General features: G+C 34.9%; 1 protein-coding gene across 1 annotated transcript in view; it reads right to left on the bottom strand.

The window, feature by feature from the left end:
* LOC150075584 (eukaryotic translation initiation factor 3 subunit G-A-like) overlaps nucleotides 1–24,611 on the bottom strand; it is a 66,288-nt gene that overhangs the window by 11,952 nt on the left and 29,725 nt on the right. Inside the window, exons 3-8 of the mRNA XM_090388833.1 lie at nucleotides 21,809–21,894; nucleotides 15,354–15,413; nucleotides 15,126–15,230; nucleotides 6,860–7,016; nucleotides 5,617–5,733; nucleotides 2,353–2,486 (exon numbers count right to left, since the gene is read on the bottom strand). Of these exons, the coding sequence (XP_090244959.1) occupies nucleotides 2,353–2,486; nucleotides 5,617–5,733; nucleotides 6,860–7,016; nucleotides 15,126–15,230; nucleotides 15,354–15,413; nucleotides 21,809–21,894 (659 nt within the window). The remainder of the gene's footprint in view (nucleotides 1–2,352; nucleotides 2,487–5,616; nucleotides 5,734–6,859; nucleotides 7,017–15,125; nucleotides 15,231–15,353; nucleotides 15,414–21,808; nucleotides 21,895–24,611) is intronic.

Genomic DNA, 24,611 nt, shown 5'->3' with positions numbered 1-24,611 from the left:
CATGTGCACAGGAGGATGGGAGGGGGGGAAGCAAGAGAGAGAGAGAGAAATAAAACATTTGACTAAAATTAGCAGTAATCTTTATTATTATTATAATAATAAAGGCAACAATACCCAAAAGTTTCTAATGGGAAATTTGTTGCTATATAATAGGGTGTGATATCACATAGATGGTATGTTCATTCACCACACTGCAGAAAGTTTTCAGACAACCAAAATCAAATATAGTAGTAGTGGCATGTGATGCAAGAAAGCAAGTGTATGAGCTTATGCAGCATCAGCCAAAGGAAAAAAAAAAAAAAAATCACGTCATTCCCTCCAAATGCCTGTCCAGTTCCTCCTTAAATTTATTTAACCTATCAACTTCCACAACGACAGATGGAAGTTTGCTCCAGCAATTAACCACCCGCTGGCTAAAGGCAAATTTCCGCACATCTATTCTACATCTGTCTTTTCTTAAGTTGAATTTATGCCCCCTTAGGTTCGTAATCTGAACAAGTGGAAGGATCCCATCAGAATTCAGCGTGCTCAACCCATTCAAGGCCTTATACACCTCAATCAGATCACCGTGCAGGTGCCTAGTCTCCAGCCACTGCAATTTGCAGAACTGAAGCCTCTCTTGGTAAGAGGATCCCTTCATTCCTCTCACCAATCTTGTTGCCTTTCTATGTACACGCTCAAGCAAATCTACATCCTTCCTAAAATGAGGCCTCCAGACCTGTATGCAGTACTCAAGGCATGGCCTGACCATTGCCTTATACAGAGGGACAATCATCTCCTTCTCTCTGCTAGCAAAATTCCTATATATCATTGACAAAACCCCATGACCTGCCCTGGCAGCCTGTCTGCATTGCTCAGAAAACTTCAGATTTGAAGTTTTCTGAAATGTTGGAGATATCATACAAAAATAGAAAACAGAAAGTGATTTATCTAGAAACATCCATGCTGACAGAAAACAGTGAGAAAAATCACAAAGGACCCCTAATGAGATGACTCAAGACGCGACAGAACCAACAGTTTGCAGAATGGATTACCATGAGCACACAGCTGTTTATAAGCTGAGGCTGCTTTTTAGCAATACACATCAACTATTCTGGTGCAGAATAGGGAAGAATTGGACACATTGCAACAGTAGAAGAATGTGATGTATAGTGATAAATACATCACATACATCCAAAGAACAGTTTCACCCAGATTTAAGAGCAAAGAATGTATAATGCACTGGGAAATGTTGTTTTTAACTTACAGTTAATATTACAATGGCATTTTATTTTTAAAAAAATGAAATATGCACATTAATGTCTAATTAACATCTATCTGACTATCCTTATTGTTATATTAGGTGAAGAAAGAAACAGGAATCAAAAACACAAAAAATATGAATTAACTGTGAAGGACGTAATAATAAAAACAACTTTTTATGATGGCTAGTTTACCTGCTTTAATAAGTTTAGTTATTTATAGGAATTTTGAATTAACAAGGTAAAGTTATATGGGGTGGACCAATATGTCAGTTACTGAGTAGTAGTTTATACAATTTAAACTGTAGCCAATTTCATACCCATACCACATTATTAATATTATATTTGCATGATTAAATTGGATTTAATTTTTCTGATTCTGATTGAATGGCATCTGTAATTTTCCCACTCCCTTCCAAACCAGTCAGCACTCTTCCTCATTTATCCCTTCTACTTCTGTTTCTGGAATAACCTTTCTTCACATGTATTTCCTGAACATTACAATCAACAGAAATTCAAATCTAATGTCCATAACTATCTTCTGTCTTCTCAGCATTCAACCACTGCATTATATACATTACATACATATTTTGATTTACCTTGTTAATTAAAATTTCCCACAAATAACTTGTAAAGCTCATTAAACCAGTTAAATTAGTTGTGTTAATAAATTTTATTTTATCACTGCATCCTGCATAATGAAGTGCTGTCTTTCTAGTGGTATGCACACTGCTTAGTGATATAAGGATGGAAACTTGAATACAGCTAAGTGGCAGTAATACTGGTTGATGCTCTACATCATTAGGTGTTGGTGCAGTTGAACAACAGCTAAAACTGGCTTTGAGTGCAAAACTGAATGACACAATTATTTATGACGATGCTAATTAATAGCATCATACTATATTTTGAGGTAAATAATAACTTTACTGCAACAATTTTTCTTTCAATATCTAGCTTGCCTTGCCTTGCCTTTGCATCAAAAGCTTTGAATAACACAAGCTTCTTCCTCAGGAAACATTCTATGAATGTGTAAAAAAAAATTTTAATCAGATTTCAGAAAATTATTTTGACAAAAACAAGTTTCCAAATTTTACATTTACTGCTATATTACCTTTGATTGGCCTGTTGCTTTATCTTTAGCTAAATATATGCGAGTAATTGTACCAAATGGTCTAAATAATTCTTGCAAATCAGAATCTCTCACATCTTCAGACAAATTCGTAACACGAATTGTGGCCGTTTCATCTATTCATTATGGGGAAAAAACAAAAATTATATTAAACAAGGTAGTCTGAAAAAAAACGAACACTATAAAATATTTTAACACAAAACTAAAATTAAGAACTAGAGAAAATTTATTAAGATTATATACACATTACCCAAGATCTGAGGATGAGTCAAATAAATATGGGAATTAATAATATATCTGGTTAATAGGACCAAATACATTATTTCTCACGGCCTCCGTAGCCCAGTAGCAACATGCTCTTTGAGAGACTGGGGATCAAACCCGACTGCTAAATATGGTCGATCTGTCAACTGCACTGGACCAATGTGGCAGATTATGGTCCATTTCCCTCAGCATGAATTGTTGAGGAGGCTTCCATCCTGCAGTGGGTTGATAATGGCTGCAGTTTACCCTTTTTTTTTTTACATTATTTCTTGGAGCACAGAATTCCTATAGCAACTGTTCAAACACCTATTTTAACTATCCACAAAATTTTTTATATACTGGTTGAAACATAAACCATAGGGCAGTCTTCTCCATTTGAAATAATTTCCTACAACATTACCTTGCAATTTCCCAAAATAAATAATAGCTGCTGTTGTTGTTGCTTAAGGGTTTTACAACACAAGGGCAAAGGCCAAGATGTGTCACTCCAGGTTTCTTAATGTAACTCATGTTTTGTTATACTTGTTTATCAAATTGGATTTATCCTGTCAGATGCAACTTACAGTTCGTCATTTCCTGGCTGATTGTCCCTTACATTCAACCATCCGGTCAAACACTTTTCAGTCACTCTCTACATTGAATATATCACCTGATTTATCTCGCATCTTAGGAAATGAAGCAAATATTGAAGAACTTTTATTATATCTAAAACATATTGGTTTGTACAGAAGCATATAATTTAATCTCTCTAACAATACGCTTTTGTGAATTAACGATGAAGAGACACAATTTGGCCGTAGTAGCCCTTGTGTCGTTAAACCGAACAACAACAACAACAACAACAAATTGGATTTACTGAATGAAATTAAACAGTTCTACATTTGTAGAGTTATCTAATATCTGTAGAAGGGTAGGTGCATTCTGATTATTACTTAAGCTCTGGAAGCACAGCAGTTTGAAATTTCTAAACTGAGGGCATACAAAAAGAATATGTTTTATTGAAAGTTGAACTTGGCACTGAGCACGGGAGGGGGAGAATTTTCATTAGCTAACAGATGGTAATGTGTAAGATGTATGTGAACACTTCTCTGCAATTTTTACTGATGCTGGAGTCCCATATTTGTGTTTTTATTTCATTTATTGTTGGTTTCTCCATGCCTGGGTCCATTTGTCTTCACTTGCTCTTCTAATAATTGGTCTAAAGTCAGTGTAAGGAACTGTCAACGTTTTGTTTGGCAGTTGTGATGCTGATTTAGTTGCATTATATGCTTTGTCATTACCTGCTATTCCAGGTGCCCTGGGATCTAACAAAGAGTTATTTCAGAGTGATTTTTTTTTGACAGAAGTCAATTAGAATGCCAATTTCCTGGAGGGGGCAATGATAAGAAGGGTGTTTATGGCTGAGATGGCACCGAGTGAACCAGAATTTATTAACACAGAAAATGAATGCTGACATATTTCATTTAATACATGCTGGATAGCATTCCGCAGAGAGTATGTTGTACTCAACCGGAAGGGATTTTGAGACTGCATGTAACAGGAATACAGCTGCTGCACCTGACTCGGACTTAGAACCATCCATATAGACCCAGCGTGTTCTGAAGCTTGATTAGCATGTAGTTGTTGGATGTAATGTGACAGAATGGTATTTTTTGATCACTGAGTAAAGTATAGATCAATGTCTAGCTCATGTCTATCCTATGGGGTAAAAGCATATTTGTACTATGAGAAATAGTACATAAATGGAATTTTGTTTGAGATCAATTTTCCATTTATGTACTATTTCTCGTAGGTAGATCCCAGGAGGTTTACATTCATACAGTGTCAGTCAGAGAGGTTGGTTGGGGTATATACCCAACAGGGTAGGGATGGAAGGTTTCCTATTTTGGCAGCATATTGGCAGAATAGGCTTTGTTTTCTAATGTAAAGCAGGGGATGGGGGTCATGTGCTACCAAAATAAGAACAGAACTTTGCTGTGAACTGGCAAAGTTCTGTGGGCACCTAGTGCAGATGGAAAAGATGGTGGATGGTGTTGAGAGACTGTAAGAGACTCTTTTTAGCTATATGTATATACTATAGCTCCATAGTCTAATCATGACCAGAATAGAGCACAGTACAAATTCATCAAAGACTGTTTGTCAGCACCCAAGACATTGCACAAAGGATATTTAATTTCTGGAAACATATAGTTTGCAGGTAATATGTTTATGAAAATTTAGTTTGGTGTCAAAAACTAAACCTAATATTTCCTTATGGAATTTGTCATGGGTATTTCTTTCCTTTCAGTCTTAAGACAGGTTCCGCAAGAAGAGACCTCAATTTACAGAAGTGTAAATTTCCCCCTCAGTTAATTGATGGTAAAAAGGTTAAGCTTCACACTCTAGCACTTCCCAACAGATTTGAAGAAGCACTGTTAGTGTTTTATTCCATGTGTAGTCATGCCCTTTCCTCTAAAAAAATGACACTTTCACTTAAAACATCTAAATCTCATGTTTTTGATAACATTATGTCATTCATGATCACAATACAGCATTAGAAATGCATTTCCTTCAGTTTTATAACACATCAGATTATGCAGACTTAGTCCCGCACTTGCAGTTATTTCTGGTCACATTCAAGACATTTCAGCATCTATTACATGCAGGTAATGAATTATAGTGCAGACAGACTTATGACTGATGCTCAGCAGCCAAATTGAAATAACAATGTGCTGAAACATAATAGAGACTTGTGCCAGAGTGAAAGCCATCTAGCTCCAATATATACTTACCGATAGTGTTTGTGCCCATAATTCCATCCAGGATGCACATAAATTAACTTCAGGCACTAGAAATTTTGTTTTGTTTGACTCGCACTCATAAGTTTTCCAATTATTAAATTCAATCTGACTGCAAAAATTATAAATTTGGTAATATTAAGTTTTATACTATAGTAGTAATTGTACTTAAATGTAAAATAATAAGCTCAGTATAGTTTCTTACCTCTGGTCCTAGAAGGTGTCATTGACTCCCCACGCCGATTTGCTCCTTCTCGCATCCCAGGAGGTATATATTTACCTTGTTTCACCTTTTCTTCAACTTGTGGAGTAGAAGGAGTGGCTAAAAAAGCAATTTGAAATTATAAGCATTTTAAATAATGCATATTTTTTGTGCATTAATAAAATAATGTGAACAAAGCTCTTAAATACAACAAGGATAGCTAACTTTTTTGGCTAGGGATCAGATTAAACGCTAAGTCACCATCTGCATGTGTTTTTGCAGACAGCAAGTCTGTGTGCAGTAAGAAGAGTTCCTTACCGCTAATTATGAATTTTTCAAAATATGATTTAACTTTTGTGCATCAATTTATATTTACTTTTTTAGATGTAATAATTAAATCTAATAATATTCTTATTATTAGATTTAATAATAAGAATAATATTAATATTATAACTAATAATATTATTCTTAATAATATTCTTATTACACGATTGTAATAATATTGAGGATGACACAAAAAAACAGCATACGAAAGAATAGTATGCATGATGCTGGTTACTGATTTGTCAGGTCTGAGTTTGAATCCTGTCACTAACTATAGAAGTTTGTAATGGTCTTGTTACCTGGAACCAAGTTAGTCAGCATTATTAGGAAGTGTAGGATTTCCTAGATTTTCTGAATTATTTATCTCAAAATAGGCAAATTAGCCTGTGAACACATGCACTTACAGGCATCACACAACTAAACATTCAAGAATTACTATTTAATGTAATGATTCAGCCAATCATGTAATAAAATGGCCTCTTTCATCCAGGCAGAGCTGTCTGTATCTAAAATTCTCATTCACAAGATACTTTGCTCCACAAAGAAGACAGGGCGCCTCAGTAGCCAGGTGGGAAGGAGCAGCAGTGCGTAGCACATGCTTCTTGATTAGACCAGGGTTCGAGCCCGTAAGGAGCAATATGGCCTTAGTTGCTAATGCTCCTAAAAAAAAAAAAAATAAAATAACAAAGAAAACATAAGTAAATTAAAATCAACAGCATTACTTCTCAAACTCTGGTCCATGGAGTTAATATTTAAAAGGTGAAAAATTTACAGGACAGAAACAAATGTTAAACTTGAGAAGGGGAGGACTAGAAAACTTTAAGTTAAAACGATATTCTAAACTAAGGTTTGTGAATCACTGATCTACATGATCACACGATGAAACATTCAATTAATCAATCAATTAATTAGTCTTGCTCACCAGGTTTCTGTTCATCCTTCAATAAATCAGGCAATGCACCTACTCTGTCTTTAAAAGGACACTGCGTAGTCCAATGGTCATCTTTACAGATCCTACATTTAACCATTTTCTGTCCTTTTAACTTGGTAAGAGGATCTTCCTCATTCCTCTGTTCTTCCTATATAGAAAACATGTTACAAATAGATATGATAAAAATTCTAGTTTACACAATAACATATGTAAAGGCAGAGCAATAATCCGATACAAGAAAAATTAAATTACATAACTGTTTAATAAACAAAGAGGCAAAACAGCCTAAGTTTACCAGTATCAAAAGACAGTATATTCCCAACAATGCCTGCTAATAAGAGGATCTATCTTGAACATTTTATACAGGCTGGCCTCGATTAACGCAATTAATTCATCCCACTAGAGCATTGCTCAAAACAGAAACGTGGTAATCGAACATAACAATCAATAGGAAAAATTATAATTGGTCCGTGACCTTCAGGAATGTCCATAAAGAAGTTTAAAAATACTTACAGAATTAATTGTTTATTGCATAAAATAGATAATGAAGAAACTATTTGCTACAGAAATATTTGAACACAGTCATTTGAACAGTGCTGGCTTTGTTGGCTTTCTATAGGCCCTGGCAAAATAATATGCTTCTTTCGACGTTAGGATCAACATCCATTATCTTTTGTTTGAAGCTCTCTGCAAGGCGAAAGATTTCGCCTAGTTCTTTTACCATTATCTCCTTTGCGGTAACATTTTCAGCTGGCTCACACTCTTTTTCTTCAGCTTCTTCGTACGCCCTGTTCCTCTGTTTGAAGGAGATCATTGTCACTTAGCTGTTCTGAATGCAAATTCAATGATTCTTGAACATTAGCCATATCCAAGCCTTTGAAACCAAGGTCATTACCAATATTAGTTATGTCTTCAATAACTTTTTTAACTGCATCCTTGAAGACAGCAAAATTGTTTGCACAATGGGATAAAAGATGCTTCCAAACTGCTCTCATATTGCTGGCTGTCACTTCTTCCCATGCTGCATGAAAGTTTTCAATGGCCACTCGTATGTTATATTATTTCCAAAATTCTGGTACAGAAATTGCATTGTCTCCTGTTGTAGCTTGGAGTGCCTGTGCAAATGTTCTACAGAGATAGTAAGCCTTAAAAGTTGCAACTGTCCCTTGGTCAATGGTTTGCAATAATGAAATCATATTCACCGGTAAAAAAACAAACAACTTTCACATTTTCATTTAAGTCGCCAAGTGCAGAAGCATGTCCAGGTGCAATATCTAAAAGCAACAGAGCTTTAAAAGTAAGATTATTTTTCTTGCAATAGGCTTCAACTGTTGAACAGAAATAAGATGTAAACCAGTCTTCAAATCGGGCTTTGGTCATTCATGTTTTTTTATTTGAATGCAAATTGACTATAAGAGTTCAATGGCCCTTTCCTTTTAAATTCCTATTCAATTCTATCCTCTTAAATTCCTAGTATTTTGTCTATGGTACACAAGCATAAGTTTCAATTTAAAATCACCTTCAGTGTTACCTCCTAATAAAAGCTTTAGTCGATCTTCTGAGACTTTATACCCAGGTTGTGATGCTTCATTTGCAGTCAAATAAATTTTAGTTGGCATCCGTTTCCAAAATAGGCCCATTTTGTCTACATTAAATATTTGCCGATCATTGTATTCACCATCCTGAATGATTTTTTGCAATTCTGCAGGAAATTTGGCTGCAGCATCTTCATCAGCACCAGTAGCATCCATTGTTACTTTAACATTATGCAGTCCTGCTAGATTTTTGAAATGTTCAAGCCACCCTGAACTAGCAACAAGCATTTCAGTCTCCCCTTGATATTTTGTTTCTTTGAGCTTAGTAAAAATGTTAATAGCTTTGCTTTGGATATTGTCCTTGGATAATGGAATTCTTATTCGCCTGCAATCTTCTATCCAAATTGATAAAAGACTTTCCATTTCAATCATTATTGGAGTTTCATTTCTGGTATTTTGTAAAACAAAAGAAGTTAACGAAACTTTACCTTTCTCTTTTTATTCTTCCTTATGGCTAGAGACAATTAATACTGTAGACTCACTGCATCCTAGATCTCTTACAATTTTCGCATGGTTTGCACCACTTTCACATTTTTTAACGTCACAAGTTTTTTTTTATTGCAGTCGCGTTTTTCACTCTGTTTTTCAGTCTTTCTTTTATCCATAATTAACAGGGGTAGAAAATTTGCAATTTTAAATGCATCTGCAAGTGACTTTATTAGCAAGAGACAAACAAGTAACATGTCTGCTTCCGATGGAACACACTGAGGTGGGCAAACACTTGTTCATTGGCCGTCAGACACTTAGCACACGATTCAATTTTTTCAACTATCACATAAAAATGATCGCATTAGCTGGAAATATGCATCTCGTAAAGTAAAAAGTGGTATAATTTTTTCAAATAGCAGTAACTGAAAAATACATTAATTGAACTCGTGTTATGCAAGGCCTGGCTGTAGTACAAATATTTTAGGCTACATTGTGCCAGTGTATTGTCTGAAAAACTCAGAATAACTAATGGCGACAACCAAATCCCCCACTGAGAACAGCTAACTTACAGCCGCAAATGAAAAGGCCTTTAAGAATTCCTCCAATCTCCAATGTGGTTTGAGCTCAGAACTTTCCAAACAAGTAGCAAAACCATTATACACTATGGAGAACTAATAAGATAGCAGTCTTTTGACCAAATATTTTCAGAAGCTTAAAGGAAGCTGGAGAGAATTCATCCTCTTCTTTTTCACTGGCTTCAACATTTTGCATTTTAAGTATAAGGTTTTCTTTTCCTTGTTTTTCTAACAGAAAGCCATAACGTGTAAGAATAATGTTTGCATAAGATTTTTCCAAAGGCAATACAAATGTGTTTCATCTGACACTATTTTGCATTATACAAAACTCTAGTCCTTTACTCTGGTGCAACAAGGAAAATTAGTGAAAATCAGAGAAAACCACAAGTGGATCTTATCGATATATGTTAGAGGGCTTCACCCCTGCTTGCTTTGCTTGCCAACTCCCGCACATACTTTTCTACATAAAATCTAGAGGTATGATAGAGTAAGTCAAATCTTTTCTATGTAAAAGACACACCTGTCGAAACACATTGATTGAAATCTAATCAGGAAATGACCAATGTAATTATTTACTTGTGCATTTGTAGTGACGTAACTGCCCCCACACTTGTACCACATTCCTCTTCTCCCATTGGCTATGCTACCACACGGCATTCTCAAGGTCGAATAAATATCACTATGTAATTATATTTACCTGCATTTACGTAGGTCACTTAGGAAAAGGCCATCTGCTTCGGGTTCCATAATGCATGAGGAATATTGTTGCATCTGAAAGAGCAGGACTAAAATATTTGATAGTATGAATCAGAGCTATAATGCTCAATACATTCTACGTTGATATCAATATTTGTAAAAATATAATAAGAGAAGCTTACCTCAATATGATACGTAGAACACTTCCATATGATACTCTCCCATAAATTAAAATGAAAATTAAAAAAAATTTTTTAATCTTACATTACAGTAATAAATAATTAACAATAATTAAAAATCAAATGAACACAATTAAAAATCAATTTAATGAAAAAAAAAAATGCAAAATGATTTTCCTTCCTGAAGCTGACATACTTTTTGACCATATGTTTTGATCACAGGAATGAAAATTACCGAATAGGGGTGAGCATGCAACTTAAAAAAGGGTTATTTGTCTTCGCGCATGCGCGTAAAGGACCAAGAGTCAGAGATTAGATATGGCTGGCGAACATTAACAGAATTCTCATGTAATTTAATTTTGATGGTTTCTGCAATTAATAGTCTCGTATAATTACGTTGGACACTTAAGTATTTTGGCCTCGTTAAATAAAAAAGTGTTTTTCATTAACGTCATGAAAGACTAATTCTGATGCTGCTGAACAAGAAGCACGAACTGAGGCTGTGTGTTGATTAACACGAAAATTCAGAGGAAACAGAGTAGAACCCTGATAAGATGAGTCACAATCATTGCAAGAAATGTTGTCTAGGTCATTTATTTGTGTTGCAAACGAGGAAAGGACTGAGCAATTGTTCAGTGTAGTGTGTAATTTCCGTATTGGCCTGGCTACAATTTTAAATTCGGTATCTTTAAAGAATCTGTTAAGATGTTTGTGCCACTATTCAATGTATGGGAAAGAAATAAAGTATTTTTTGATATTACTATTGGTGGTTGGTGTATTTTGATATTACTATTGTTGACTGGTTTATTTTATAACTCTGGTTCTTACTATCAAATTCATTTTTAATCTCTTATTGACTATTTCCCATAGGTTGAACAGTGGCACAAACAACTTAACAGGTTCTTTAAAGATAGCGAATTTTAAATTGTAGCTAGGCCAATACAGAAATTACACACTATACCGAACAATCGCTCAGTCCTTTCCTCGTTTGCAAAACAAATAAATGACCTAGTATACAACATTTCTTGCGGTGATTGCGACTCATCGTATCAGGGTTCTATTCTGTTTCCTCTGAATTTTTGTGCTTCCTGTTCAGCGTCAGAATTAGCCTTTCATGCCATTAATGAAAAACATACTTTTTTATTTAACGAGGCCAAAATATTTAAGTGTCCAATGTAATTATACGAGACTATTAATTACAAAACCATCAAAATTACATGAGAATTCTGTTAATGTTCGCCAGCCATATCTAATCTCCAACTCTTGGTCCGCTACGTGCATGCGCAAAGACAAATAACCCTTATTTAAGTTCCATGCTCACCCCTGTTCGGTAATTTTCTTTCCTGTGATCACAACATATGGTCGAAAAGCATTGTCAGCTTCAGCAAGGAAAATCGTTTTGCATTTTTTTTCATTAAATTGATTTTTAATTGTGTTCATTTGATTTTTAATTATTGTTAATTATTTCTTACTGTAATATAAGATTTTAGATTTTTTTTTAATTGTTTTCGTTTTAATTTCTGGAGAGTATCATATGGAAGTGTTCTACGTATCATATTGAGGTAAATTTCTCTTATTCTTTTACAAATATTAACTAAAATATTTACAAACTATACAAATATTTACAAAATACTAAACTATTTACATATATACAAACATTATGGAGGCAGTTGTCTTTCAATGTGCGAACGTTGGCATGTGTCCCACATATGCACTATACATTGTCAACAACAAGTGTTTGATTCTGCCCAGTAACCAATCTGCGTTCCTTCCATTTAATATTCACCAACCACGTGCATGTGCTTCACTGTCTAATACATGACCATGCCCGGCATCATTTGATGCTCTATTGCAACATTTTTTGTATATTAATATAGCTGATGAAGGGACCCATTGTCCCATGATCCATCGGTATGATTGTAAATAGTTGTTTTTTGTAAATATTTCATACTATCAAAAACTATTTTACGCTGCTTCCTGTACAGGAAATGACCTAAGTAATTATTTACTTGTGCATTTGTAGTGATGCAATTTCCCCTGCCCACTTCTATTGGCCCGAATAAATATCACTAGGAGGAAAACTTTTTTAATGTATAGAGTGATATATACCAGGTGGTTATAAAATAAGTTTCCCTATTCGGGAGACCCCAGTGTCAAAACAGTTAGAGTTAGCATTGTGAAAATTGGTGGGTATGTCACTTAGGGTATGGGGAAGCGATTTGTAGAAGGAAAAAAAAAATTAGTTCAAATTTCCACTACCAGGAGAAAAAAAGGCACTGCACATATGTATAAGTTGTCATTTACTTCAAGACACTGCTTACACAAATGACATCCTGTTAGATAAAAGCAGAAAGGTCAACGGCACCGTCATAAACCATTATGGCTTATACAAAAAAAGGAACGAGCTCTTTTAGTAAAACTGTTCTACCAGAATAATAGTAATGCTAATGCAGCACTACGTGAATATCAGAAAATTATGGTTTGTGTAAAGGACCTTTGATGTCAGTGGGGCTTCAAAAACTAATAAAGAAATTTGAAGCAACCGACTGAGGAGTTAAATGCAATTCCAGGCAGGGAACGAACACAATTGGAACAGAAGTAGTGGATGAAATGAACTCCAGGTCAGAATGAGAAACACTACCACTCAGTAGTGCCAGAGGTGTGTCAAGGGCCTTGAACCTTCCTCGCTCTACTGTACGTAAAGTGCTTCGAATAATTTTACGCTGGTTCCCATACAATATTCATGTAGTGCAAGAACTAAAGTCTTGTGATCAGCAATAACGAATGGACTTTGCTCTACGATTTCTGGCTCGTATGGAACTTGACAATACATGGGCTCAGAGATCTTGTGGTCTGACGAGGCACATTTGACCCTTCATGGGGCTGTAAATGCACAAAACTGACAAATTTCAGGAACTTCTCGTCCATCCGTTACAGTATGGCATGGACTCACAGCAGAGTTTATAATCGCACCATTTTTCTTTGAAGAGTCTACACCTCATGGCCCCGTAAGGTGTACGGTAACTAGTGCATGGTATTGCACTCTTCTAAGAGATCACATTATTCCTGTTCTGCAAAAAAGGCAATGCTCGAAGACTGCAGTGTTCGTGCAAGATGGTGCACCTCCCCAAGTTGGTCGACAAATGAAGGAACTGCTCCGTTCAACATTCGGAAATGATCGCATCATTTCTAGAGACTTTCCACAGTTCTGGTCAGCCCGAATCCAGATCTCAACCCCTGTAATTTCTGGCTATAGGAATATCTGAAAGATAGAGTTTGACATGGCGGTTTGTTGTTTGTTTATTTGGATTTTAGGACCATTAGCAACTAAGGCCATATTACTCCGGGGATATGCGGTGGTCATTCCCCGACCTTTCCGCATCCTCCGTATTTGATGGTCATGGGCTCAAACCCCGGTCTAATCAAGAAGCGTGTGCTACGCACTGCTGCTCTTGCCCACCTGGCTGTGGAGGCGGCCTTATCGTGGCGGCATACAGATGCTTGTCAATTTGAAAGCAAGCAAGCATTAAAACAGCATGTAGCCAACATCCCCCAATGAGATGCTATGCAAAACTGTGTCGCATGCAGTCCATTTACAGAATGTCATCTCAAGTGAACAAAAGCACCTAGAACAATATCTGGAGATTTCTAAGTTCTGATATTACAATCTAGCCTAAGTTAAATATTCCATCTCATGTTTACAGTGCCAATCTCTCTCCTGGTGGCAGAAACTTGAACTAATTTTTCTTCATCTACAAATCGCTTCCTCATACCCTAAATGACATACCCACTGATTTTCACAGCGCTATCCCTAACCGTTTTGACACTAGGGTCTCCCGAATAGGGAAACTTATTTTTAACCACCCGGTATACCCACTGTATCTTCAATTAGGTGTTTAAGATCCTTTTCTAATATTAATTATGCTATCATCTTTGTCATGTTTCCTTCAGATAAACTTGTTGCTACCTTATGCTGAAATATTGTTTTTATATTTAAGAGTGCATGATTTACACAAAATTCTATTAGATTTTTACCATTATTGTTAGTTTTATATTTAAAGAGATATTTCAAAAAAAATCTGGCATCCAAATTTTTCTGAAGTATCGCTTTAGATATAATTACAATCACTACTTTGTCATTATGTTTCCACACTCATTCTAACCATATAAAGGTCTCTACTATTTCTCCTCTTTTCTGAAGCCTTCAACTAGGCCATATATATGAACAAATTTCATAACCAAACTTTCATATTAAATTTCTTTAAAATACTTAAAAAATATATTTTTTTAAATTTCACATGGCTAGTGATAATACTCTTAAGTATAAACTTTCTTCCAAACTAGTTCTAAAAGCTATTGCTACACACCTTCCTCATATACTGTATTGTATTCCCAGAGTAAATTAATTTCTAATTATTATTTAGCTGTTGTAGCTCCCAGTATTCATCACAAATATAAATCAGTATCAGTATTAATTATAAAATGTCAGGATATCATGCTGAGATATTTTTTTAATTTAATAGTAGTCAACATCCAAAAACATACCTGTCTTGGTTACTAAGATTGAAGCTACTCCTGGTAAAAACAATTCTTGGTAATAATTCATTTTTGTGTTGACATTTCTTTTCAATCTTTCTAATTTTTTATTCCTTTACTTTACCTAAGTTCTCTGGAACTATTAAGAACTCAAACTTAACTCAACTATTAATAAATTTTATTGTCTAATACACCTTATCCTATAATTATGAATTTTTATCACATGTGTGTATAAATAAAAATTTACCTCTTTGTTTGTGAGGAACTGCATGAATATTTCTTCACACACAATAGTATTTGAAGGGTTTGGACCTGGAGGATCATTTGTAGCTAATCCAAATTTCTTCCATAACTACAAAAATTTAAGATACTTTTTATAAGGGTTGGCAATAATTTTATAATATTCTGAAAGATAAAAGTTTCAAACTTAACCTTAAGTTTTATATAAAATTTTAAAAGAAAGACCATGACTTACCTTTCTCCTAGCAACGGATTTTGAAACTAACTTTCTTTCAACCTTGTAGTAGCGTACAACCTGAAATGAATAAGTATAAAAACAATTATTTATAAAACAGCAAAGGAGCTTAGCACTAAATTAAGAGAACTCTAGATAGTACAATAAAGGTAAAAAGCAACAGGAATAATTATCTGTATAAAAAGGTACACAGTATTCCTTCAATATGATATACATGATTTCATAAAATTTCAATAAAATTCCATAAATCAAATGAATATTCATAAATCTTGTTGACCAGGGTATTTGTGCATTTTTGTAAGAGTCAACAGGATATAATATTTAATACATCCTCAATAACTCATGGAGGTAACCTTCCAGTAATTAACAATTCACTGGTTAAAACAAGTCTCCTACAATTCAGACTAAATATCCTTCCACATAATTTGAATTTATGGCCTCCAGTTCTGGAATTATTTATAACAGTGAAAATTTTGCCTTCATTTTACTATCCCTCTCAGAGCCTTACAGACCTCAATGAGGTCACCCTCTAAGATGACTGATTGCCAAACTATGTAGCCCGCATATTTGATATTTTCCTCATTTAATGCCCTTTTGCATATTTCAAAAAAAGAGGGTTTTCTCTTTGGATCCTTTCAAGAGTCTCAATGTCTTTTTTTTTCAGGTGCAGTTTTCACACTTGAACACGGTATTCTTCCAATTGTGGTCTTACAACTGCCTTAAACACTAGGATTATAACCTTCTGATCTCTGCAAGGAAACATTCAATACATCATCACCAGGAGAGGACACCATGGATTTTCCTTGCCACACTGCAGTATTGGAATACTTCATGTCCAGCTGAGCTGTAACTCCCAAATCCCTTTCTTCCATCCACTACTGTTTTTTTTAATTTAACCTCACCAAGTGTATTTCAGTTGCTATGCCCTAAGTGCATTTCAACCCTGCATTCTGTTGCATGTGAAAATGCAACAAAATGCAAGGTTTTATGAAAATCCTTGAAGCCTATCCATGCTATCCTATTCAGGAACTTGGCATAGATCATTAACCACTCTGCCAACCCCTCTATTCCTTTGTTGATGTCATTTGTGAAAATCCAAAACAGTGGTGGTCTCAAAACTGATCACTGAAGGGACCCCACTTTTAACATTAGACCAACCTAAAGAGTAACCATCAATCACAACCCTCTGCCCCACAGTCACCTTGCAATCCTTCGTAGAGTATTACCTGTGATTCCAACATGTTCCCATTTATATAGTAACCTTTCATAAAGGACTGAGTCAACTGTTTGCTACAATCCAAATAAACAATATTCAAAACTATTACCTACATCCAGTTCTTGTATAATTGTGTTGAAATAGCTAACCAGGTTAGTTAAGCATGATTTTTGCTTATATCTAAAAAGGGTATACTCTTACTTGATTTTCCCTAAAGCTGAAGTCAGACTGACAAGTCTGCAGTTAACCACTTTGCTCTCAGAATGATCTTTAGATTGGAGAAGTGTCAGTGTACTGGCGATATACCAACACTTCTCCAATCCAGAGGAACCTCTCCCAAGTGCAATGTTGCCTTTATAATTAACCTTAATGGTGCAAAGCACTGTTGTCTTCTTCTTCAAGGTTACTGGGTATGTGCCATCAACTCCAGACATCTTACTTTCCCTTACAATCAAAAACCAGTCCATAAGATTTATGATGTGCCATGTTTATAAAGCTGCGTATTCAAACTTACTTGTATATTATGCAGAGATGAAAAGCGCAGAATAACTTATGGAGAAAACCTTACTCCCCACCTGAAAACTGACTAGATACAACTGCAATTGAAGCAGTCTCTAAATCACCAGTGTTAGCACAATGTGATAAAAATTTTCATTTCAGCTATCCTCTTCATTGCCTTTCAGAATAATTTGAAATCAGGTAGTAGCAATAAACTCCATTTACATTACCTCTCATGAGGTAACTGAAATTAAGTTAACACCTTCACTGCTAGCTTAACCTACAACCTTTATGAACTGAATTCAAAAATTACAGGATTGAATCAATCTGGATCAGGGAGGGCAGAAACATTTCTGGGGCTTTTCACTATTCCTGAATCGGTCAGCTACTGGTGAAGGTTGCTTGACAAAAATATCCATTTTTCTCCCCATCAAATTGGAAGAAAATGGCTCTTAAAAGTCAGGTATTTTTTCATCCAAGCAGATTAAAAACCCCACGATGCACCCATGTGCAATTAGCATATTTTGAAATTAACATTAATCAGCAAGAAATTAACATATGAAACGAATTGAGAATATCAGTGACTGCATACAAAGTTATGGTCAAAATACTCTCTGAAATGTCTATCTCTAAACTCATGCTTTATGTTCTTCAATTCTGATTTAGAGGTTGGGATGGTTCCTAACTTGTAGCAATTCATTTGGGACAGTGATGCTAATAATTTTCCACAGCAATGGGGAAGACCACTTGCAGGGATGACAAAAGCCATGCGGTTTCATATTCCTTGAGCCAGTGAAACATTTAACACTTTGATTTTTGTTAGAAAAGGTTGTGTGTGCTACTCATTTTTTTGAAAGTTAAGAAAAGTGATAAGTTTTAGAAAAGTGAATGGAGGAGTTGGATAAATAAAACACAGTTTAAGTGTTTATGAAAAAATTAATTACTAAAACACACATGACAATTTATTTTTAAAACAGTCATAGTATTAATGACCAAAAAAACCCCCTTTAATTCAGAAATAGTTACACACAGCAACATAAGCTTCTAAAGAGTGTGAAAATCACTTCTAAAGTATGAAAATTGGCTTTTTTTAAGCACTTAGATTACAAAATTAAATGGGGGGAAGAAACTTTCATTATGATTATAATATTATGTTAGAGAAAAGCATTCTATTGAGAAATATTCAAAACTGCCTGCACTATAAACATCTTAGAATGGGATGGATTTCTAAACCACTATCAAAATTTGACAAAAACTGATGGGATATTAATTCCTCCAGGATCCAACAGAATTTTAACCAAACCTCTCCAAATAAAATGATAAGTGTCAAATCTACTGTAATGCCACAGAATACCACATTCATAACTTATTATTTTAAAATATATTCAAGGGATGATTTATAAAAGGTATTCCACAAATTGTTGCTTTAAAAAAATTTAAAGAAGCAGCAACAAAATCACTTTTTGCCTGTGGCCACCTTGTCTCTTTTGCCAGTGATATGTATTTGAAAGGTTTTGATTCCCAAAATACTTATAAAAGCAGAATTTCATCTGCTGGAGTCAGTATCATCAGGAATGACAAGGCCTCAGCAAAAGGAAGGATACTGCATTTCAATAACCATTTAAACTTATGATTTGGATTGAAAGGCTGTTCTCAATTTAACTGCAAAGTTTCTAGGCTTTTGTCCCAAGATGATTGTATCTTCTCAGTGGAAACTTATTCAGAAATGTTACATCTACAATATGAGGCCTTAATGCACTTAATACTATTGGAGGGGAGGGGGATGAGGGAAAAAAAAAAATGAATGAATAAATACTTTAATATCAAATAAATTATTATGTTAAATAATAATATTAAACTTCAATACTATGTTACCATCACCAGTCTGGCTGCAAAACCTAACAGAAATAAAATAATTCTATGCATGTTAAGTTGAAACAATACAGACAACACAGGCCTTAAAAGCTACTTAAGGAACACTGAGTAGCTTTTGAGCCTGTGTTCTCTGTATTCTTGTTTCAACTTTACATGCATAGAAATGCATTTTATTTCTGTGTCAGATTTTATTACATCGATGAGCGCTAGATGTTTGCAGTGGTACTTAGCCTACTGTTCTTGGTCACTAAACAAGTCCAATGGAGTGAAAAGTCACATTACACATTTATGTCATATATTGCAACGTATTGTGGTTACAAGTTCAGTTGTTTTGTTGGTTGAACAGTGCATCAGCATCTTAGCCCATACTGCACCAGTGTATATAGTCTATAACAGTGTGTGTGTGTGTGTGTGTGTGTGTGTGTGTGTGTGTGTGTGTGTGTGTGTGTGTGTGTGTGTGTGTGTGTGTTCACAAGCTGATCTGCAGGTAAAACTCCATTCCCTTTGCCCGAGATCAGCTAACTCAACAGAAGAGGCCTCGCAGACTTCTTCCAGTGTAGGATGGGATTCAAACCCAGACCTCCAAATATAAATGCCAAGTAGCAAAGTCATTACCTGTCATGAAAGACACTGAAGTTGGGGTGGCAGGACCATAGTGTGCGGTGCATCATGGCCTTAGTAGCCCTTGTGCCATAAAAACCATAGTGTGGTTTGGACAGGGATCATTGCAAGCTAATAATTTGGACCGGAGGAAAAGGAATGGATACAAATTACTGAAAAAAAAAGGAACTGATTAAAAGTATTTCCACAACAGATCAATGCTTTAATTAGAGACAAAGTTGGGTCCTTAATTTTTCATTAAAACTCAAGTTTTTTCCCAAATGTGATGGCAAATACTTTTGGTATCCTACCAGAAGTATTCCAAAGTAATTTTAAGATTTCAGAATATTTCCAGTCTAGGAAGTATTCTCGTGGACTGGAAGTATCTATTCTGAAATCTTAAAATTACTTAAAATTCAACTCATCTTATGAAGACAGCTATTAAGGACCTCCCTACAAGTTCTGTTGTAAGTTTCCACGTTTTTGTACTAAGATCACACTTTTAATGTTAGATGTTCTTATTGCTTTATTAATAAAGTGATTGACAACAATTTTTTCAAATTCCTGACATACTTACAGGTTATATTCCGAAGAAAGTTAAACCCTTTTCCACATTTGACTTCTAATATTCCAATATCAGAAGAGAAACCAATACACTGAAATAGATATTCTAATATTAATTTCCCTTCTCTTGAAGTTGTTGGAAAGGTTATTACATAAACATTTCATGGAACAGATTTTTTTTTTTTTTTTTTAGTATGTTTTCTTCAGTACTGTTTGATTTAACTACATGTTCTACTTTTAACATGTTTCAATTTGCTGCCTTTTGTAATACATTACGCACTGAACTTCATGCTTAGTTTATATTCTTACTCTTTCTCTTTTTTATGCTCTTAGTAGCTTTTAATTGTGTTAATTGCTCTGCTTTTAATAAATCAGGTATGTATTTGGAATTTAGGGCTCTATTTTTAAGTTAGTGTCAGCAATCTTATCTAATCTGTAAGGAGGCATCTTCTTCTGCCAGTTGGAATCCCTCAAGGAAGCTCCTTACTGGCATTCATTATTATTCTCTGCTTTTGTGTGTAGTAATGATTTTTTTGCACCTGCCGATGAACTGAGTCATTTTGTAACATTGCATATGTGGTTTAGTGTCAGACTGATCATTTGTTGTTTATTTACAGTATGGTTTAAATATTAATCCACTCAAAACTTCATTATTCTCTTCATCAGGTAGGTTTCTGTTCATTTATTTTTTCCCTCTGATACCACACTAGCCTTTAAGGAGCATTTTATTGCTTTTTATTTTAGCTGATTTGGGCATGCTAGGATTCTAAAGCTGATATATCTGATGTCTTGGATCTAAAAGTTATTCTTGAATATTTTCATCTATTTTTAATTCACATTTACTTAAGGTGCAATGGTCTGGCTGACCACTGCACCTCCAAATATAAATATCCTGTTAAATGCTGGATACTGGGTATTAAGTTGGTTGGCAGTCATGCTGTGTACTGTTTGCTATCAAAAACTGAGTTGCTAAGTCTTATCCTTTCCAGCAGTACAGAATGTGTGGTGCTTTCTTCATTTGAAGTGTCTGATGAATTCAATGTTTTACAGATTTGACCTTTTGATTTTTCATAGGTCTTTACCAATGGGACTTTTGTCACATCCCAAGGAATCATTTACATGTAACATCACATAGGCCGCCGTAGCTGAGTGTTCACGCGCGCGGGTGCATAAGTACACATGCCTTGAGTGACCGGGGTTCAAGCCAGTGACTGCTGAATACAGTGCTGTTTCTTGTATTCTCTCTACTTTGTGACCTCCTCTGACCGTGTGGTTGTCCCAGCGTATAAACAGAAATTTATTTATGTATCTGGTGCCTTTAATGAATAGAATAAGAAAGTGCATCAAGTTCTTTATTAATGCTGCTTTGACTGTTTTTAATTTGTCAAATCTGGACACTGACTTAAGAAACTCTCTCTCTCTCTCTCATTATCGCAAATTTTTAATAAAAAATAATAATAATAAAAAAATAAAAAAAATAGAGAAAGACTGTAAACACCTTTGAAATTTCTTGTACTGGACTTTCACATATGTAATTATGCATTTAATTTGATAATAAAGTGATTTTATATTATCATTCAATCTGTACAATGTACTAATGGTGCATATTATTAATAAATTCATATATAAATATATACACCTTACTGAACATGTCACTATATTCAACATATACCATTTAAAATTCAAACAACAATATACTTACTTTCACTTTCTTTCCCTCCTCATTTACTTTATATTCAGTTACTACCTTGGTATTTTCATTTAAAACTTCACCAGCAGGAGTTATGCCTCCATGGAAAAAAAAGTTATAAAAATCTTAGAATAATGAAATACTTCCTCTTGAATTGACAGCAATCAAATAATTGTAAGAATAAAAAAAATTGATAAAAAGCTGCATTTCTTATACACATTGCATGGAAAAGCATTACATTATACAGTACCAATGGGGTAAAAATAATAAAGTAATTTCTCCACCCATTATAAGCAATAAATAGAAGTGAGGGGGGGTGGGGGTTCAAAATAGATTTTTATTTGCCCAGAAGCAGTTGTGATAGAAAGACAAGTTTTTTCTTTTCTTTTATACCTTGAAATCTCTATAGTAACCACACAAATTTTGGTTTCAATCTGACAAGTCATTTTTTTTTTCTTTGCAGCATTGGACGAAGTATCACAATGGATAAAGTGGAATACAGAGAAATGAGCTGATTCCCCTTTCTGCAAGGGAAAACACCCAAAACAATTCACAAAGAAATGGTCGCTACTTATGGGGAAGACTGCTCAGGGTTAGTGTTGTGGCACATTGGTATAAACAACCCAAATGTGGAAGAACATCAGTGTACGATGAAGAAATCCTAGTATGTCCAGCAACTGCTGTTAACAGAAGAGTGTTGCAAAAATGGAGGCATTAATACTGGAAGATTGCCATATTAGCACCAATGAACTAGCTACAGAACTCCAAATTAGTGTAGGGTCTGTAGAGAACATCATTCATCAACAGTTGCACATGAGTAAAGTGTCTGCTAGATGGGGCACAAGACTTCTGACCTCTTATCAAAAGAAGGAAAGGGCATAATGTGCACATGAAATATTATTGATGTGTCAGGAAAAGCAAGGGAGTTTTTTTTTTTTTTACACAGCTGGTCACCATGGATGAAACTTGGATCAATCACTATGATTCCAAAACTAATGTCAAAACAATGGAAGTATGCAGAATCACCAACTCCACCCACCCCAAAAAGGCAAAGGTGCAACTAAGTGCTGGAAAAGCAATGCTGTCAGTTTTCTGGGATCAGCCTGGTGTAATACTAGCAGAATACTTCAAAAGGGATGTACTGTGATGAAGTATTATTCCAACCTCCTCATAAAGCTATGTGCTGCTATAAAAGAAAAGAGATGGGGAAAGTTGTCAAAAGGTGTGTGCCTGCTCCATGATAATGCCACTGCATATTCCTTGCATGCTGCAGTGAGGTTAGCCTATAAATGTAAGTTTGAAATATTGTTGCATCCTGCTTATTCTATCAACCTTGCACTCTCGAATTTCTTCCTCTTTCCTGCCCTGAAGTCCTTTCTTCGTGGAAAACACTTTGCTGCTGATGATGAGGTGATTTCTGCTGCCAAGTCATGGTTTGAAGGACAGTCAGTGGACTTCTACAAAACTTGCCTGCAGAAGTGAGTGTATCAAGAGATGGCAAAAATGTGTTTTGTCTGGTGACTATGCTGAAAACATGTAACACATGGTGTTTGTTACAACCCTCTATCACAACTACTAGGTGAATACAAATCATTTTTTAAACCTCTGTATAATTAAACAACTTTTTACAACATGAAAAAAATTATAGTTTAAAGCAAGAAATTTTCTCTACAAATTTCATAACCCTGTACAGTACCTGAATAAACTATTATAGATATTTCTGAATTAATCTCTGGAAACCTGTCTTTGGGTCAGGAAAAGAGTTCCTCACTAATTGAAGAGTAACCTTTGCAATCACACTACATGAGTTCATTTTCATTTTATTAATGTCTTATTATATTTATTTCATTTTATTTATGAAATTATGCTTCTGTGCTACTCTAGTTCATAAACACATTTGCATTTATGAACTTGTGTAGTATGAATGTAAACACAATAAGTTATGTCACCCTAATGCTTCTTATTCAAATCAGAACTCCAAAATTCTGGCTTCACAGCTAATTAACAGTACACAATTCTAAGATTTTCTAAAAAACGTCCCCATGCCACAAATTTATTATAACAATGCAATCATGCTTTAATTCAAAAACTGTATTGTGTGTTACTGTCTTCCTGTCTAATTGGTTAAGCACAGTAAAACATTTTTTCTTTTCTTTTATGGCTTTGGCATGAAATCAGTTCTCTGACTGAGTGAATGGACAAATCAACCAAGAACTAAATTTGACTTGGGTGATTTACTGGATTTATAACACAATCTGCTTCAAGTGTTGCTATTGAACCAAACAGGGTGAATTGAACATGATTCATCAGCTAAGATGTAGCTATCAGACCTGAATTTCTAGAAGAACCACTGGCACTTTCACATATCCTGCCATACTATTCCCTTTCTTAAATTCACAAAGCATTATATGGTCAAATAAAGTTGCAACAAGTATTTCAAATGAATTTCACACAGCAGATACAATGCAACTAATTATATGCACATTCTAAAGAGGCAATGGGTGTTGCAGGAATTTTTATTTAACATAAAAGAAGCAGCTGTATAGAAGCATTGGTCTTTATTGCTTATAGATATGGATGATATAAATAAGGCAACTAAATAAGCAATGAAGGAGGCCTGAAGTGTTAAGTACTGAAGATGTATTATATACCCCCAAACCACTGGCAATTCCAATTAAGAATTACCTTAAGAAACATAAAATGATTTCTATTTAACAGAAAAGTAAATAACTGTATAGAGGGGAACGAGGTGAAAAGCTCTGACACTAGTCACTCAGATACCTCTACAACCATAATACCTTACTGTTGGAAGTAA

The sequence above is a fragment of the Mastigoproctus giganteus genome, chromosome 14 (assembly GCF_048544385.1).
Source record: "Mastigoproctus giganteus isolate SK-2022 chromosome 14, ASM4854438v1, whole genome shotgun sequence".
NCBI lineage: Eukaryota > Metazoa > Arthropoda > Arachnida > Uropygi > Thelyphonidae > Mastigoproctus > Mastigoproctus giganteus.
This window is presented reverse-complemented; position numbering and strand designations above follow the sequence as displayed.